A 17332-nucleotide genomic window follows, 5' to 3' on the forward strand; every position below is an offset into this window, starting at 1 on the left:
TCAAGGTGTCAGTGAATATTTGAATTTGGAAGTGACTCTGTGGTGTTCTTACACTCCCTGGAAAAGTGTGTGAAGCAGTTTGCAGGCACTTTCGCACACATCGCTGGAGTTTGCATGTTTCCTCATCAGATTCACAATGTTGAAATGTATTCCGTGAGACAGCAGCAGAGCTCTCATCCTACCTATGGTCACAAAAACACACAAACTAATCAAAATCTGCATTACAACACATACACACTTTTAGGCACTAGCTACCTCCATCCATAATCGGTTACGGTCACTTACTGTACTTTAGTACATGCCACTTTATAATCATTGCAGTTCTTTAGTCATTTTAATGGATCTAGTATCTAGAGTATTTTGTAGAACAATCGAAATGAACACGTTAACGCATGCAATTAATGAAAGTTTAACACGTACATTTTTGTTAAATCGCGATTAACATATTTACCATTAATCCAGCATAAACCAGCAAAACACTGGTGGGTCTAGGGCGGAATGTTTGCTATGTGTTACACTGACGAACACACCACAACATAAACAGTGATGGGAAAGGATCTCTTATGCACAAAACAAGCCCAGAAGTAACTTTTGAGTACTGACGCTTTACTGTACTGAAAATTTACTGTACTGTTGCTTACTGTACCACCACTTTACTGACATTTACATGCTGTACTAACACTTACCAACACTGTTCTGTACTGACACTTTAGTGTACTGACAATTTACAGTACTGACACTTTACTGTACTACCACTTAATTGATATTTACAATACTGACACGTACTGTACTGACACTTTACTGTATTGACACTTACTGTACCACCACTTTACTGACATTTACCATAATGTACTGACACTTCCTGTACTGTACTGACATTTTACTGTACTGACACTTTACTAACACTTGCCGTACTGTAGTTATACTTTACTGCATTGACACTTACTGTAATGCACTGCCAGTTTACTGTACTCTACTGACACTTTACAATACTAACACATACCGAACTGTACTGACACTTTACAATACTAACACATACAGAACTCTACTGACACTTTACAATACTAACACTTTACTGTACTGTACTGACACTTTACAATACTAACACATACTAAACTGTACTGACAATTTACTGTACTGTACTGACACTTTACAATACTAACACATACAGAACTCTACTGACACTTTACAATACTAACACATACAGAACTCTACTGACACTTTACAATACTAACACATACCGAACTGTACTGACACTTCACAATACTAACACATACAGAACTCTACTGACACTTTACAATACTAACACATACAGAACTCTACTGACACTTTACAATACTAACACATACAAACTGTACTGACACTTTACAATACTAACACATACAGAACTCTACTGACACTTTACAATACTAACACTTTACTGTACTGTACTGACACTTTACAATACTAACACATACTAAACTGTACTGACAATTTACTGTACTGTACTGACACTTTACAATACTAACACATACAGAACTCTACTGACACTTTACAATACTAACACATACAGAACTCTACTGACACTTTACAATACTAACACATACCGAACTGTACTGACACTTCACAATACTAACACATACAGAACTCTACTGACACTTTACAATACTAACACATACAAACTGTACTGACACTTTACTGTACTGTACTGACACTTTACAATACTAACACATACTAAACTGTACTGACAATTTACTGTACTGTACTGACACTTTAAAATACTAACACATACAGAACTCTACTGACACTTTACAATACTAACACATACAGAACTCTACTGACACTTTACAATACTAACACATACCAAACTGTACTGACACTTTACAATACTAACACATATAGAACTCTACTGACACTTTACAATACTAAAACATACAGAACTCTACTGACACTTTACAATACTAACACATACCAAACTGTACTGACACTTTACTGTACTGACACTTTACAATACTAACACATACTAAACTGTACTGACAATTTACTGTACTGTACTGACACTTTAAAATACTAACACATACAGAACTCTACTGACACTTTACAATACTAACACATACAGAACTCTACTGACACTTTATAATACTAACACATACCAAACTGTACTGACACTTTACAATACTAACACATACAGAACTCTACTGACACTTTACAATACTAACACATACAGACCTCTACTGACACTTTACAATACTAACACATACCAAACTGTACTGACACTTTACTGTACTGTACTGACACTTTACAATACTAACACATAGCAAACTGTACTGACAATTTACAATACTAACACATACAGAACTCTACTGACACTTTAAAATACTAACACATACAGAACTCTACTGACACTTTAAAATACTAACACATACCGAACTGTACTGAAACTTTACTGTACTGTACTGACACTTTACAATACTAACACATAGCAAACTGTACTGACAATTTACAATACTAACACATACAGAACTCTACTGACACTTTAAAATACTAACACATACAGAACTCTACTGACACTTTACAATACTAACACATACCGAACTGTACTGACACTTTACTGTACTAACACTTTACTGTACTGACACTTTACAATACTAACACATACCGAACTGTACTGACACTTTACAATACAACACATACCGAACTGTACTAACACTACAATACTAACACTTTACTGTACAGACACTTTACAATACTAACACATACCGAACTGTACTGACACTTTACAATACTAACACATACCGAACTGTACTAACACTTTACTGTACTGACACTTTACAATACTAACACATACCGAACTGTACTGACACTTTACAATACAACACATACCGAACTGTACTAACACTACAATACTAACACTTTACTGTACAGACACTTTACAATACTTACACATACCGAACTGTACTGACACTTTACAATACTAACACATACCGAACTGTACTGACACTTTACAATACAACACATACCGAACTGTACTGACACTACAATACTAACACATACCGAACTGTACTGACACTACAATACTAACACATACCGAACTGCACTAACACTACAATACTAACACATACCGAACTGTACTGACACTTTTCTGTACAAACACTTTACTGAACTGACACTTTACCATACTAACACATACCAAACTGTACTAACACTACAATACTAACAAATTCCGAACTGTACCGACACTTTACAATACTAACACATACCGAACTGTACTGACACTTTTCTGTACTAACACTTTACTGAACTGACACATACCGAACTGTACTGACACTTTACTGTACTAACACTTTACTGTACTGACACTTTACAATACTAACACATACCGAACTGTACTGACACTTTTCTGTACTAACACTTTACTGAACTGACACATACCGAACTGTACTGACACTTTACTGTACTAACACTTTACTGTACTGACACTTTACAATACTAACACATACCGAACTGTAGTGACACTTTACTGTACTAACACTTTACTGTACCGACACTTTACAATACTAACACATACCGAACTGTACTGACACTTTTCTGTACTAACACTTTACTGAACTGATACTTTACCATACTAACACATACCAAACTGTACTAACACTACAATACTAACACATACCGAACTGTACTGACACTTTACAATACTAACACATACCGAACTGTACTGACAATTTACAATACTAACACATACCGAACTGTACTGACACTTTACTGTACTAACACTTTACTGTACCGACACTTTACAATACTAACACATACCGAACTGTACTGACACTTTACAATACTAACACATACCGAACTGTACTGTCAATTTACAATACTAACACATATCGAACTGTACTGACACTTTACAATACTAACACATACCGAACAGTACTGACAATTTACAATACTAACACATACCGAACTGTAACGACACTTTACAATACTAACAAATACCGAATTGTAACGACACTTTACAATACTAACACATACCGAACTGTACCGACACTTTACAATACTAACACATACCGAACTGTACCGACACTTTACAATACTAACAAATACCGAACTGTACCGACACTTTACTGTACTAACACTTTACTGTACCAACACTTTACAATACTAACACATACCGAACTGTACTGACACTTTACTGTACTAACACTTTACTGTACCAACACTTTACAATACTAACACATAACGAACTTTACTGACACTTTACAATACTAACACATACCGAACTGTACTGACACTACAATACTAACACATACCGAACTGTACTGACACTTTAAAATACTAACACATACCAAACTGTACTGACACTTTACTGTACTGACACTTTACAATACTAACACATACCGAACCATACTGACACTTTACTGTACTGACACATACCGAACTGTACTGACACTTTACTGTACTGACACTTTACAATACTAACACATACCGAACTGTACTGACACTTTACTGTACTAACACTTTACTGTACTAACACATACCGAACTGTACTAGCACTTTACTGTACTGACACTTTACAATACTAACACATACCGAACTGGTACTGACACTTTACAATACTAACACATACCGAACTGTACTAAGACTTTACTGTACTGACACGTTACAATACTAACACATACCGAACTGTACTAACACTTTACTGTATTGACACTTACAATACTAACACGTACCGGACTGTACTGACACTTTACAGTACTGACATTTTACAATACTAACACATACCGAACTGTACAGACACTTTACAATACTAACACATACCGAACTGTACCGACACTTTACAATACTAACAAATACCGAACTCTACCGACACTTTACAATACTAACACATACCGAACTGTACTGACACTTTACTGTACTGACAATTTACTGTACCAACACTTTGCAATACTAACACATACCGAACTGTACTGACACTTTACAATACTAACACATACCGAACTGTACTGACACTTTACTGTACTGACACTTTACAATAATAACACATACCAAACTGTACTAACACTTTACTGTACTGACACTTTACAATACTAACACATACCGAACTGTACTGACACTTTACTGTACTGACACATACCGAACTGTACTGACACTTTACTGTACTGACACTTTACAATACTAACACATACCGAACTGTACTGACACTTTACTGTACTAACACATACCGAACTGTACTAGCACTTTACTGTACTGACACTTTACAATACTAACACATACCGAACTGGTACTGACACTTTACAATACTAACACATACCGAACTGTACTAACACTTTACTGTACTGACACGTTACAATACTAACACATACCGAACTGTGCTAACACTTTACTGTATTGACGCTTTACAATACTAACACGTACCGAACTGTACTGACACTTTACAGTACTGACATTTTACAATACTAACACATACCGAACTGTACTAACACTTACAATACTAACACATCAAGAACTGTACTGACACATTTCAATACTAATACATACCGAACTGTACTAACACTTTACTGTATTGACACTTACAATACTAACACGTACCGGACTGTACTGACACTTTACAGTACTGACATTTTACAATACTAACACATACCGAACTGTACAGACACTTTACAATACTAACACATACCGAACTGTACCGACACTTTACAATACTAACAAATACCGAACTCTACCGACACTTTACAATACTAACACATACCGAACTGTACTGACACTTTACTGTACTGACAATTTACTGTACCAACACTTTGCAATACTAACACATACCGAACTGTACTGACACTTTACAATACTAACACATACCGAACTGTACTGACACTTTACTGTACTGACACTTTACAATAATAACACATACCAAACTGTACTAACACTTTACTGTACTGACACTTTACAATACTAACACATACCGAACTGTACTGACACTTTACTGTACTGACACATACCGAACTGTACTGACACTTTACTGTACTGACACTTTACAATACTAACACATACCGAACTGTACTGACACTTTACTGTACTAACACATACCGAACTGTACTAGCACTTTACTGTACTGACACTTTACAATACTAACACATACCGAACTGGTACTGACACTTTACAATACTAACACATACCGAACTGTACTAACACTTTACTGTACTAACACGTTACAATACTAACACATACCGAACTGTGCTAACACTTTACTGTATTGACGCTTTACAATACTAACACGTACCGAACTGTACTGACACTTTACAGTACTGACATTTTACAATACTAACACATACCGAACTGTACTAACACTTACAATACTAACACATCAAGAACTGTACTGACACATTTCAATACTAATACATACCGAACTGTACTAACACTTTACTGTATTGACACTTTACAATACTAACATGTACCGAACTGTACTGACACTTTACAGTACTGACATTTTACAATACTAACACATCAAGAACTGTACTGACACATTACAATACTAACACATACCGAACTGTACTAACACTTTACTAACACTTACAATACTAAAACGTAACGAACTGTACTGACACTTTACAATACTAACACATACCGAACTGTACTGACACTTTACAGTATTGACATTTTACAATACTAACACATTATAATACTAACACATACTGAACTGTACTAACACTACAATACTAACACATCAAGAACTGTACTAACACTACAATACTAACACATACCGAACTGTACTGACACTTTACTGTACTAACACTTTACAATACTAACACATACCGAACTGTATTATACTAACACATATCGAACTGTACTAACACTACAATACTAACACATACCAAACTGTACTGACACTTTACAATACTAACACATACCGAACTGTACCGACACTTTATAATACTAACACATACCGAACTATACCAACACTTTACAATACTAACACATACCGAACTGTACTGACACTTTACAATACTAACACATACCGAACTGTATTATACTAACACATATCGAACTGTACTAACACTACAATACTAACACATACCAAACTGTACTGACACTTTACAATATTAACACATACCGAACTGTACTGACACTTTACTGTACTAACACATACCGAACTGTATTGACACTTTACTGTACTAACACTTTACTGTACCAACACTTTACAATACTAAAACATACTGAACTGTACTGACACTTTACAATACTATACTTTACTGTATTGACATTTACTGTATTGTTACTTTAATGAAGTGTCAATTTCTGTACTGCCACTGTACTGTATTGCCATTTACAGTACTGTAACTTTACTATACTCTCACTTACTGTATTGACACTTTACTGTACTCTTCTTTGTATTAAAGCGCTGCTCTGTCCATTGAGCAGTATCCACCTACAGAGCCATACAGGTGCATTAGCGGAGGTTGCGACTTCGCTTGTATATTTGGATCTGCTAAACCAGATACTTCAGTTGCATCGATAGACTTCAAAATCAGATGAACCATGGTATGAATACCAACCTGTATCATGGAGTTTAGATAATCATTTGAATGCAAACAGACACTTGAAATTAGATTTGATTAACATGACTGATAAACGCCTCCCCATTTGTAACCTAAAGCCCACCTCTCTACTAATTTGCTCTCAGCGCTCCCTGGCATTCTATGAACGCCCACTGGGGGGGCGGTACCGCCACTGTTGAGAACCCCTGACATAAGAGAAATAAAGGAATGAAATGCTAGCTCACTGTGGCATTTTATTAGTGTGTGTAGTGTGCAGGATGCAGCTTTGAACAACCGAACACTTGATGAATGAAAGAGCATCGCAGCCATCACAAGTATATGAAGAGGAGGCCTGAGTGAAAGACACAGAGAAAAATGACACATTCAGAAATCATCACGAAGATGACATCACCACCATGAGTTCATTAACATCTGACGGCCCACATTTACTTATTTACAGTATTTAACTTACTAGCTTAATGCATTGATGGCAAAAATGACAATTTTTTTTACATAACATCCATTCATAGTAAGACATATCTCAAAATCAATATAACATTAAATAAGCAACAATAATTTAAAAATGCGTTTCTCAATATTGGTTACATACTGGTTTTATATATATATATATATATATATACACACACACACACAATAAATCAAAGCACAGAAAAATGTCCCTTTAAGGAGTGCTAACCTTCCTTCCAGTTCCACATGACTGGATGTTTTGCCATGGAGCAGCAAACTGTTTAAGGCCCAACATGCAGCTATCTGATTAAACAAAGTTAAAGAGAAAAATTAAAGCAATTCAAAATTGTAGTACAAACCAGAAATATGGGGTGATTAGGTATTTTTTTGCATTGCATGCTCAAGCATGCCCTGTCACCTGCACTGTGACGTCTTCAGCATGCCGTTCTAAAGCCGTATAACATGCCTCTCTCCATAAAAGTATCTCATCAGCTTGGACAGGTTCATTTGCAATCACTTTATGTTCCACCCTGTCGTCCTCATTCCACTCTCTGTCCAGTCCTTCATTCTGTACAATACACTCCGCTACAAACATTGAAAGCATCATACAAACTGCTTAGAAGAAATATTTCACAAAATATCATATTCAATTTTATAACCATGATGCTATGCCAATACTTAAAAACAATAATTAAAATAAAACCCCCATTTTATTTCTTAAAACATGATCATGATATTATTGTGCATGATTAATCAGTGCATGCTATTCAACAGAAAACTGTTGTCTTCATAAACTTTCATCAAAATGTCTCTGCTTCTGAAACGACAGGTCTGATGTCAGCCAGGTCAAGCGGGCTATTGGTTAATGTTAACCAATAGGCAAATAGCTATTTATTTACAGTGGCAAGTAAAAGTATGTGAACCCTTTGGGATTTCCTGCAGTTATGCATACATTTGTCTTAAAATCTGGTTTGATCTTCATCTAAGTTACAATAATGAACAAACACAATCTGTTTTAACTAATAACACAAATTACTGTGTTGTTCTTGAACATATTGAATACATCATTCAAGCATTCACAGTTTAGGTTGTAAAACATATGTAAACCCCGAAGCTAATGATCTCAACAAAAGCAAACTAGAGTCAGGAGTTGGCAAACCTGGAATTTAATTCATGAAACAAAATTGAGGGCCTAGGTAGCTCAGCGAGTAAAGACGATGACTACCACCCTGGAGTTGCAGGTTCGAATCCAAGGCATGTTGAGTGACTCCACCCAGGTCTCCTAAGCAACCAAATTGGCCTGGTTGCTAGGGAGGGTAGAGTCACATGGGGTAAACTGGATGCGTTTCTCGCTCTTGGTGGGGCGCGTGGTGAGTTGTAACTGGATAGCGTGAAGCCTCCACACACGCTATGTATCTGCGGTAACATGCTCAACAAGCCACATGAAGATGCGCAGATTGGCGGTCTCAGACTTGGAGGCAACTGAGATTCGACCTCCACCACCCGGATTCAGGCGAGTCACTACGCCACTACAAGGACTTAAAGCATATTGGGAATTGGGCATTCCAAATTGGGGAGAAAAAGAAAATGAAACTAGATTGGAGGTGTGGGTTAGAGCTTCTTTGGCTTATAAAAAGCACTCAAACATTTTGTGTTGGCTATTTACAAGACACATCTGCCGAAGTGGAACATGCCTACGATCAAGAATTGTTGCTTTGTGTAGAGCTGGAATGTGTTACAAAGTTATTTTGAAAAGCTAAGATATTCATCTGTCCACATTTGGACAAATTGTCTATAAATGGAGATGTTTTATTACTGTGGCTACTCACCCTAGAAGTGGCTGTCCAGCCAAGATGACTCAAAGTGCACACTGCAGAATGCTCAATGAGGTAAAAAAAAACAAAACATAGAGAGACAGATAAAGATTTAAGGAATCATTGGAACTGGTTAAAATCTCTGTTCATGAGTCTACTATCTGGAAATCATTAAACAGACATGGTGTTCATGACAGGACACCACGAAGGAAGCCACTGCTTTCAAAACAAAAACATGTCTGCATGCCTGAAGTTATACCACCTTGACACACCACAACACTACTGGGAAAATGTTTTGTGGGCTGATGAAACTAAGGTTGAATTGTTTGGGAAGAACACACAGCACTATGTATGCTGAAAAAGGTGCACCGCATACCAACATGAAAACATCCCACTGGTGAAGTACGTTGAAGGGAGCATCATGATTAGGGGATGATTTGCTGCTTCGGGTCCAGGAATGTTTGCCATCATCGAGGGAAAAATTTATTCCCAATTTTATCAAGATGTCCTACAGGATAATGTCATGGTGACTGCACAGTCAGCTGCCAGCTGAAGTTCAGTAGAAATTTGGTGATGCAGCAGGACAATGACCCTAAACATCGAAGTAAATCCATTACAGAATGGCTTCAAATAAGAAAATCCACCTTTTGGAGTGGCCCAGTCAGAGCCTAGACCTTAACCCAACAGAGATGATGTGGAATGACCTCAAGAGAGCCGTTCACACCAGACATCCTAAGAATATGGCTGAGCTGAAGCAGTTTTATCAGGAAGAATGATCCAGAATTCCTTCTGAACGTTGTGCAGGTCTAAACTGCAGCTACTAGAAACACTTGGTTGACGTTATTGCTGCCAATAGAGGATCAGCCTAAATCCTAGGGTTCACTTAATTTTCCACAGAATGGTAAATTTTTAATGGTATGTGTTCTATAAAGACATGAAAGATTATAATTGTTTGTGTGTTGTTAGCTTAATCACATGTGTTTGTCTAAACTTGTGACTTTGATGAAGATGAGATCACATTTTATGACCAATTAATCCAGAAAACCAGATAATTCCAAGGGGTTCACATACTTTTTCTTGCCACTGTATTGATTAGCATTATTTTAGGCAACTGCTGTCAGTCATGTAACTTTTCTATATTCTTGTCAATAGTTAACACAGGTTAAGATGAATTTAATAAATGTTACATCAATGATTGCAAATAACAGTAAACTTTCACAATCCAATCAAATCCTGATGCCTAAAATCAAATCACGCCCTACATTATTTCTCATGTAATATTCAGTTTCACTCAGAAACACACATACAATGGGTTGCAACATAATTTAATTGACTTTAAATGTGGGCTCCAAGGGGCACAGTGGAGGGCCGTGTTCTCCATTTATATCATAATATATCATTTTCACTCACCCAGTGCGCTCAGACAGGAAAGAGCAGCGGTCTGCAATATTGCGTTCTCAGGATAAGAGACACTTGCTTTCATGGCCACTTTATGAATTCCATTCAGTACCAGAATATTGCAGTAACTTTCTGGTTTAGAGTCAAACAAAACAAATGAACTCCTGATCCTTTCTCAAATCCAACATGAATTCTCTAACAAAACCATACTTCAAATTATGAGAATAGCATCTGACCTGTGGCCTGGACTCACCTGATGTAAATTTCAGTAACAAACAGCATCCAGCCTCCTGTATCGCCTCCGAGTTGAGCCACGTGCCCATAGCCCGACAGGCCAGACTGTAGCATTTGACCGTTTTGGACATCAGCATCTCAACATTGCTGGCTAGACCAGAGAAAGAAAGTCTATTTAGGATTTCAAGTCCTTAGTAACAAAAATTAGATTGATCAGTGTGGAATACCTGGATCAGCCAGTGGCAGGAAGACTTTCAGAGCCTGCAGAACTACATTCTCATTGTCCATGAAGCTGCTGAGAGCATTCATAACCACCTCATGGTCTTTCTTCTCAATAAACTCCACTAAATGATCTACTGAAACTGACAATCAAACAGCGAGTTAGTCAAAAACCAACATAAACACTTAATGAAAGGTTTTTTAATGATTGACAGGTGAGGGGTGGTGCTTCACTACTGCTAGAATGCACACAGGATGGATTCGTTTTTACACTTCAAGTGTGATCTGGTCACATGAATTTCTGAAAACATTTGTTTGTGATCCGATCACAAAATGTTTTAGACCCCGTTTAGACCTGTATTTAGGGCTGACCACATGTGATCGGAATGCGAAATGCATCTTAATACCAGATGGAAACGGGATCAGTGTGTGTGTGTGTGTGTGTGTGATGTTACCTCTGTGCAGCAATATTTGTAGAGCAGCACATCCATGCAATTGAACCTCCTCACTGTCACTGAATGACCTCATCGCCTCCAGAACCAGATAAAACACATCCACTTCCTCCTCATTCAGAACCTGCATCAGAATCTCATCTGTCCCACAAAAACTCACATCAGAACCTCATCACACTCAAAACACCAAAACAATAGTTTCACTTCAGAGAGGAACAGATCCTGTGGCCTTTTTTCTTGTTATGGTAGCAAATTTCACCTTGCTTGATCACAGTTGAACAATTATGATTTTTTTAATCCTTGTGTGTCAATAAAATAGTTACTCAGAGGTCCTTAGAGGACAAAAATATCCCTGTGAAAAACCTACCATAATAATAATATTGTATATTAATATTGTTTTCCACTTTCAATTACTTTATAAACCAACATCAGTCCTGATCATATCTATCAAATTGTTGATTCATTCATTTTCAGGATTTTAACACTTTAAGTGCCAGTTTGTTTACATAATGCCACTGTTGTTTTTTACACAGACACACACACACACCACACAATTTTAGCTGCATCATTTATTCAATTGGCCTGCAGTGCTCTATAACACAGCGAACAGAAAATAGGGGAAAAGCTTGTATTTGCTCCATAGGCTAAACATGAGAAAAACTGCGCCATCTGGTGTAAAATATTACATTTTTTAATTTTGAAGCCAGAGCTCTGGAATGAAAGCATAATATCATAGAATTCATGATTGTATGCTTTAATGGCACTGGGATCAAATATTGCAGTTTTAATGGGTTTCAATGGGGACATTTTTGTCCTGAACATCCTGAGTGTAACTATTTTGTGTATTATAGATGTATTATAGGAACTGAGGTTGAAATTAAAATTCCCCAAAAAACACACCTTTGACAAAAATATCCAACTAGCATTAGTGGCAACTAGCATTGGAAACGTATGAAATTTGGCATGTGTACCACATCTTCTGGTCTATGCGTACCAAGTTTTGTGAAGTTTGAAAACTGCATTGACAATATAAATAATAAGTAAAATTACATAATGGGCCACACCCAAAACAATTTATTGCATATATATAGATCTTCTGAACAACTTAAACCCTGATAGCACACGATCACCAAGATGTCTATTTGAAGTGTGTGTATGTGTATTTACATCTGAAAGATTGTTTGCTCATCTGCAATACATCTGTAAGACGTTTCTTATCGAATGTTAAAAGGGCATTTAGCAGATGTCTTTGAGATGTTTATGATTTAGAATGTTTGTGAATCTGATCTTTTTAAAACATCAGACATTAATTAGAATGTGCTTCATTCCAAAAGAATTATCACTTGAAATTGAAAATTTAAAAAAATAAATTCAACGTTTATGCTAGCCCTTCAGTTCCAGAGTTATTAGCAAAAGCATGAATTAGCTGAATTAGCATGACCTTGTGGCTGATTCTCACAAAAATGTGTACGCACATTTTTGGCTGTTGGTGGCCATCTTTGTTGATTTGACTGATCGCTATGTTAATGTTATGCAAGTAGCTGCCCCATAGAAGGTGCATGCCAAATATCTAGGTACTTCCTCCATAAATGGTTGTGAGGGATATTAAATGTTTTTTTAGTTATAGTGCCTCCTATTGACTCCAAGTGACATCACTTTTACCTCACAGCGGCCATATTTGTGACCATCAGTGGGAAGAAGCAACGTTGAATAGAAAAACACCAGCAAAATGATATCAAGAAAAACGTAGAAAAAATTGCTTTTGATCCCTGTAAAGTCTCTAGGAAAAGTGCACAAAGGTCTTAAATCAGCACAAATTTCGCCAATATTGACATTTGCGGATAATTAAATATGTTTCATCCACGATTCATCTCCGTATGCCGGCGAATTTAGAAAAAACTATAAAGTTTTCAACACCTTCAGTGCTTGGACCCCTAATTATCATCATAGTGTTTGTATGTGGGAAATGCAGCTTACGCATAACAATCTACAAGAAGAACTCTACTCTGCATATGTGTTGACCCTGTGTATCTATTGCAATTCCAGCATGCAAGCTTCCTGTATCCAGTATTTGTGGATATAATGGTTGTATGTAAACAACATAATGGGACAGCAAGTATTACCTGACTTCAGCAACAGAGCCAGAGCTCTCAGACCCACCATCATCATTTTGGGGTCTTTATGATACATGGACAGCACCTTCAGAATCTGCCTATGAACAAACATACATAATTACATACATATCAGCAAACATGGACACAAACAGCCTTGCATGTATCAAACCACTTAGTGAAACACATATAATCTGTGTAATATATCTGAGACATACTGGTTCACCCCGATAAACTGATACTCCACTGGGTTGGTCAGACTGTCCAGTGTGGAGGGGCAGATCTCCATCAGACGACACATCAGAGACCAACCCACCTATGATGAAAATAACAACAAATCACTCTTTTCAAAGACATATTGGATCCCACACCACTGTTTTATAAATAGATAAAGCACTGAAATAAATTTCACAACAAAATGGCACATCTGAAAGTTTAGTTCTTTATGAGGAATTGTGCTATTAAACAAGATGTTTTTTTAATTAAGCTGATATAAATAACATGGACTGAAATATTCAACAGAAGCATATACCATCGATTAATATCCTCTGAGCCAGGGACGGATTACCGACTGGGCCAATGGGGCCTGTGACCAGGGGCCCTTGACTACCAGGGGGCCCTTGACTGCCCGGGGTTGCCCTGGCAGTATCCACGCCCTAGTTTGGTGACCCCCCGCTTGAAAACCCTTTTGGGCATGAACAACAAACACACCCCAACCACTTTTGGCCATGAACAACGAGGCCCCACTCAACAACTTTTGGCCATGAACAACAAAACCCCCCCACCCCCTCCAAAAACCTTTGGCCATGAACAACGAGGCCCCCCCCAACAACTTTTGGCCATGAACAATGGACCCCCACCAACCACCTGCACCACACCACACCACAACTTTTGGCCATGAACAACGAGCCCCCCCCTCCCCTCGCTCGCTCAACAACTTCTGGCCATGAACTACGAACCCCCACCCACCACTCCACAACTTTTGACCATGAACAACGAACCCCCCAACAACTTTTCGCCATGAAAACGAGCCCCACCCCCTCGCTCAACAACTTTTGACCATGAACAACGAACACCCCCCGACAACTTTTGGCCGTGAACAACGAGGCCCCGCTCAACAACTTTTGGCCATGAACAACGAACCCCCCACACCCCCAACAACTTTTGGCCATCAACAACGGACCCCCACCAACCACCTGCACCCCCACAACAACTTTTGACCATGAACAACGAACACCGCCCCTCCACCCCCACTCAACAACTTTTGTGTGGACGGGGGGGGGCCCTTGGAGATAATTGGCCCCAGGGCCTTTGCAAGTCATAATCTGTCCCTGCTCTGAGCTCATGGTTTGTCTTTCTTTAAAGGTTTATAATTTATCTTTAAAAATAAATATGTCTATGGAGAAAATAAGTGGGATTACTTTTAGAACCAGACTGTTGCTTTATAACGTTACATGCAACACGTTTGAATGCATTTCAGCAGCAAATGAGATTTCCAGAAAATGATTTATCGATTGGCTTCAGAAGACTTGGAATATTGTGCATGGGTCAAATAAACAAAAGTTTTTACCCTTCATGCTGCTTTTTTGTCATTTTTGAAGCTTGACAGTGCCAGTCCCTGTCCAAACTCACCAACCACTTTATTAGGTATACTTGTACACCTCCTTATTCATGCGATTATTTAATCAGCCAATCATGTGGCAGCAGTTCAATCCATAAAATCAGATACAGGTGAGAAGCTTCAGTTAATGTTCATATCAATCATCAGTATGGGGGGGGGGATCTGTGATTTCAACCGTGGCATGATTGTTGATGACAGATGGGCTGGTTTGAGTATTTCTGTAACTGCTCATCTCCTGGGATTTTCACGCTCAACAGTCTCTAGAGTTTATTAAGAATGGTGCCTAAAACATCCAGCGAGCTGCAGATGGAAATGCCTTGTTGATGAGAGAGGTCAACAGAGAATGGCCAGACTGGGAACTGAAATTGAGGCTGCAGTGGGCACAGGCTCACCAAAACTGGACAGTTAAAGGCTAGAAAAACATAGCCTGGTCTGATGAATCTTGATTTCATGGTACACAAATAATAGGCCAACTGCAGCTTCAGATCCCAGGAGATCCGCAGTTACAGAAATAGTCTCACCAGCCCGTCTGACACTAACAATCATGCCACGACCCAAATCACTGAGATCACATTTTTCCCCATTCTGATGTTTGATGTGAACATCAACTGAAGCTCCTGACCCCTATCTGCATGATTTTATGGACTGCTCTGCTGCCACACGATTGGCTGATTAGATAATCGCATGAATAAGTATGTGGTCGGTGACTGTACTTTCAAATTCTTCCAAATGTCTTTTTTTTTTGCGTTGTACAGTAATTGCCATAATTTGGCAGGGGTGGTTGCATCTTTAAAGCAGAGAAAAACTTGTTTGTGTCATTTCCAGAGAGTATCTGAACAGTTATAAAGAAATTATAATTACCTGCTGAACTTTGCTGTTGAAATGTGATGACAGCATCAGCATCACAGGCACGTGGACATTTTTATCTGCAAACAGCTCAACTGCAGGACAAAAGAAGAACACAAACCTAAAAATATCTCAGCAGATGTCTCAATGGGGAGAACAAAAGCACACAGGGAGGGGGTCCATGTGACAGTTTAATATGAAAATAATAAGACCATTAACGTATCCATCAGAAAGCTTTAATGTACGAAAGCATACCCATTGCCAGTTTCAATGGTCTCAACTCACCACAGTCATCTGTATAGGACAGAAACAGAAGATCTTGAATGATCTGAACCAAGGTGCCCAGATGCTTTCCCTCCTGAAGATTCAATCTCACCAGCAGCTTCTTCAATCTGATTCCTAACTCCTCTTTATCAACCATGATCCTTCTCTATCTGATATTAGACACGACTCTAACCATCTCCTGCTACTTACTGACCATGTGGACACAATGTTGCAGCAGATCATCATTTGAGCTTTCTGCCATACTTATGCAAAGCAGAACGTGAGTTATGCTGGATTAAATACTGATCGGACTAAACTAAAGTTCCTGATTTGAGTTTTCGTGGTGAAAAGAAGAAATCCCGTTCATGTTCGCTGCTGTGGTCCGCGCCGAGTTATTGCATAT

The 17332-nt window shown here is 38.0% G+C and overlaps 1 protein-coding gene across 1 annotated transcript in view; it reads right to left on the reverse strand.

Annotated features, from left to right (window-relative positions):
* Nucleotides 1-17233, reverse strand: part of LOC127638570 (leucine-rich repeat serine/threonine-protein kinase 2-like) — a 97439-nt gene extending 80206 nt beyond the window's left edge. The window contains exons 1-12 of the mRNA XM_052120147.1: nucleotides 16951-17233; nucleotides 16681-16760; nucleotides 14417-14514; nucleotides 14211-14299; nucleotides 12091-12228; nucleotides 11644-11778; nucleotides 11436-11567; nucleotides 11195-11314; nucleotides 8389-8555; nucleotides 8200-8273; nucleotides 7748-7854; nucleotides 53-182 (exon numbers count right to left, since the gene is read on the reverse strand). Coding sequence (XP_051976107.1) covers nucleotides 53-182; nucleotides 7748-7854; nucleotides 8200-8273; nucleotides 8389-8555; nucleotides 11195-11314; nucleotides 11436-11567; nucleotides 11644-11778; nucleotides 12091-12228; nucleotides 14211-14299; nucleotides 14417-14514; nucleotides 16681-16760; nucleotides 16951-17086 — 1406 coding nt within the window. The 5' untranslated portion in view covers nucleotides 17087-17233. The remainder of the gene's footprint in view (nucleotides 1-52; nucleotides 183-7747; nucleotides 7855-8199; nucleotides 8274-8388; nucleotides 8556-11194; nucleotides 11315-11435; nucleotides 11568-11643; nucleotides 11779-12090; nucleotides 12229-14210; nucleotides 14300-14416; nucleotides 14515-16680; nucleotides 16761-16950) is intronic.
* Between the last annotated feature and the right edge of the window lie 99 nt (nucleotides 17234-17332).

The sequence above is a fragment of the Xyrauchen texanus genome, chromosome 46, assembly GCF_025860055.1.
Source record: "Xyrauchen texanus isolate HMW12.3.18 chromosome 46, RBS_HiC_50CHRs, whole genome shotgun sequence".
Classification (NCBI taxonomy): Eukaryota; Metazoa; Chordata; class Actinopteri; order Cypriniformes; family Catostomidae; genus Xyrauchen; species Xyrauchen texanus.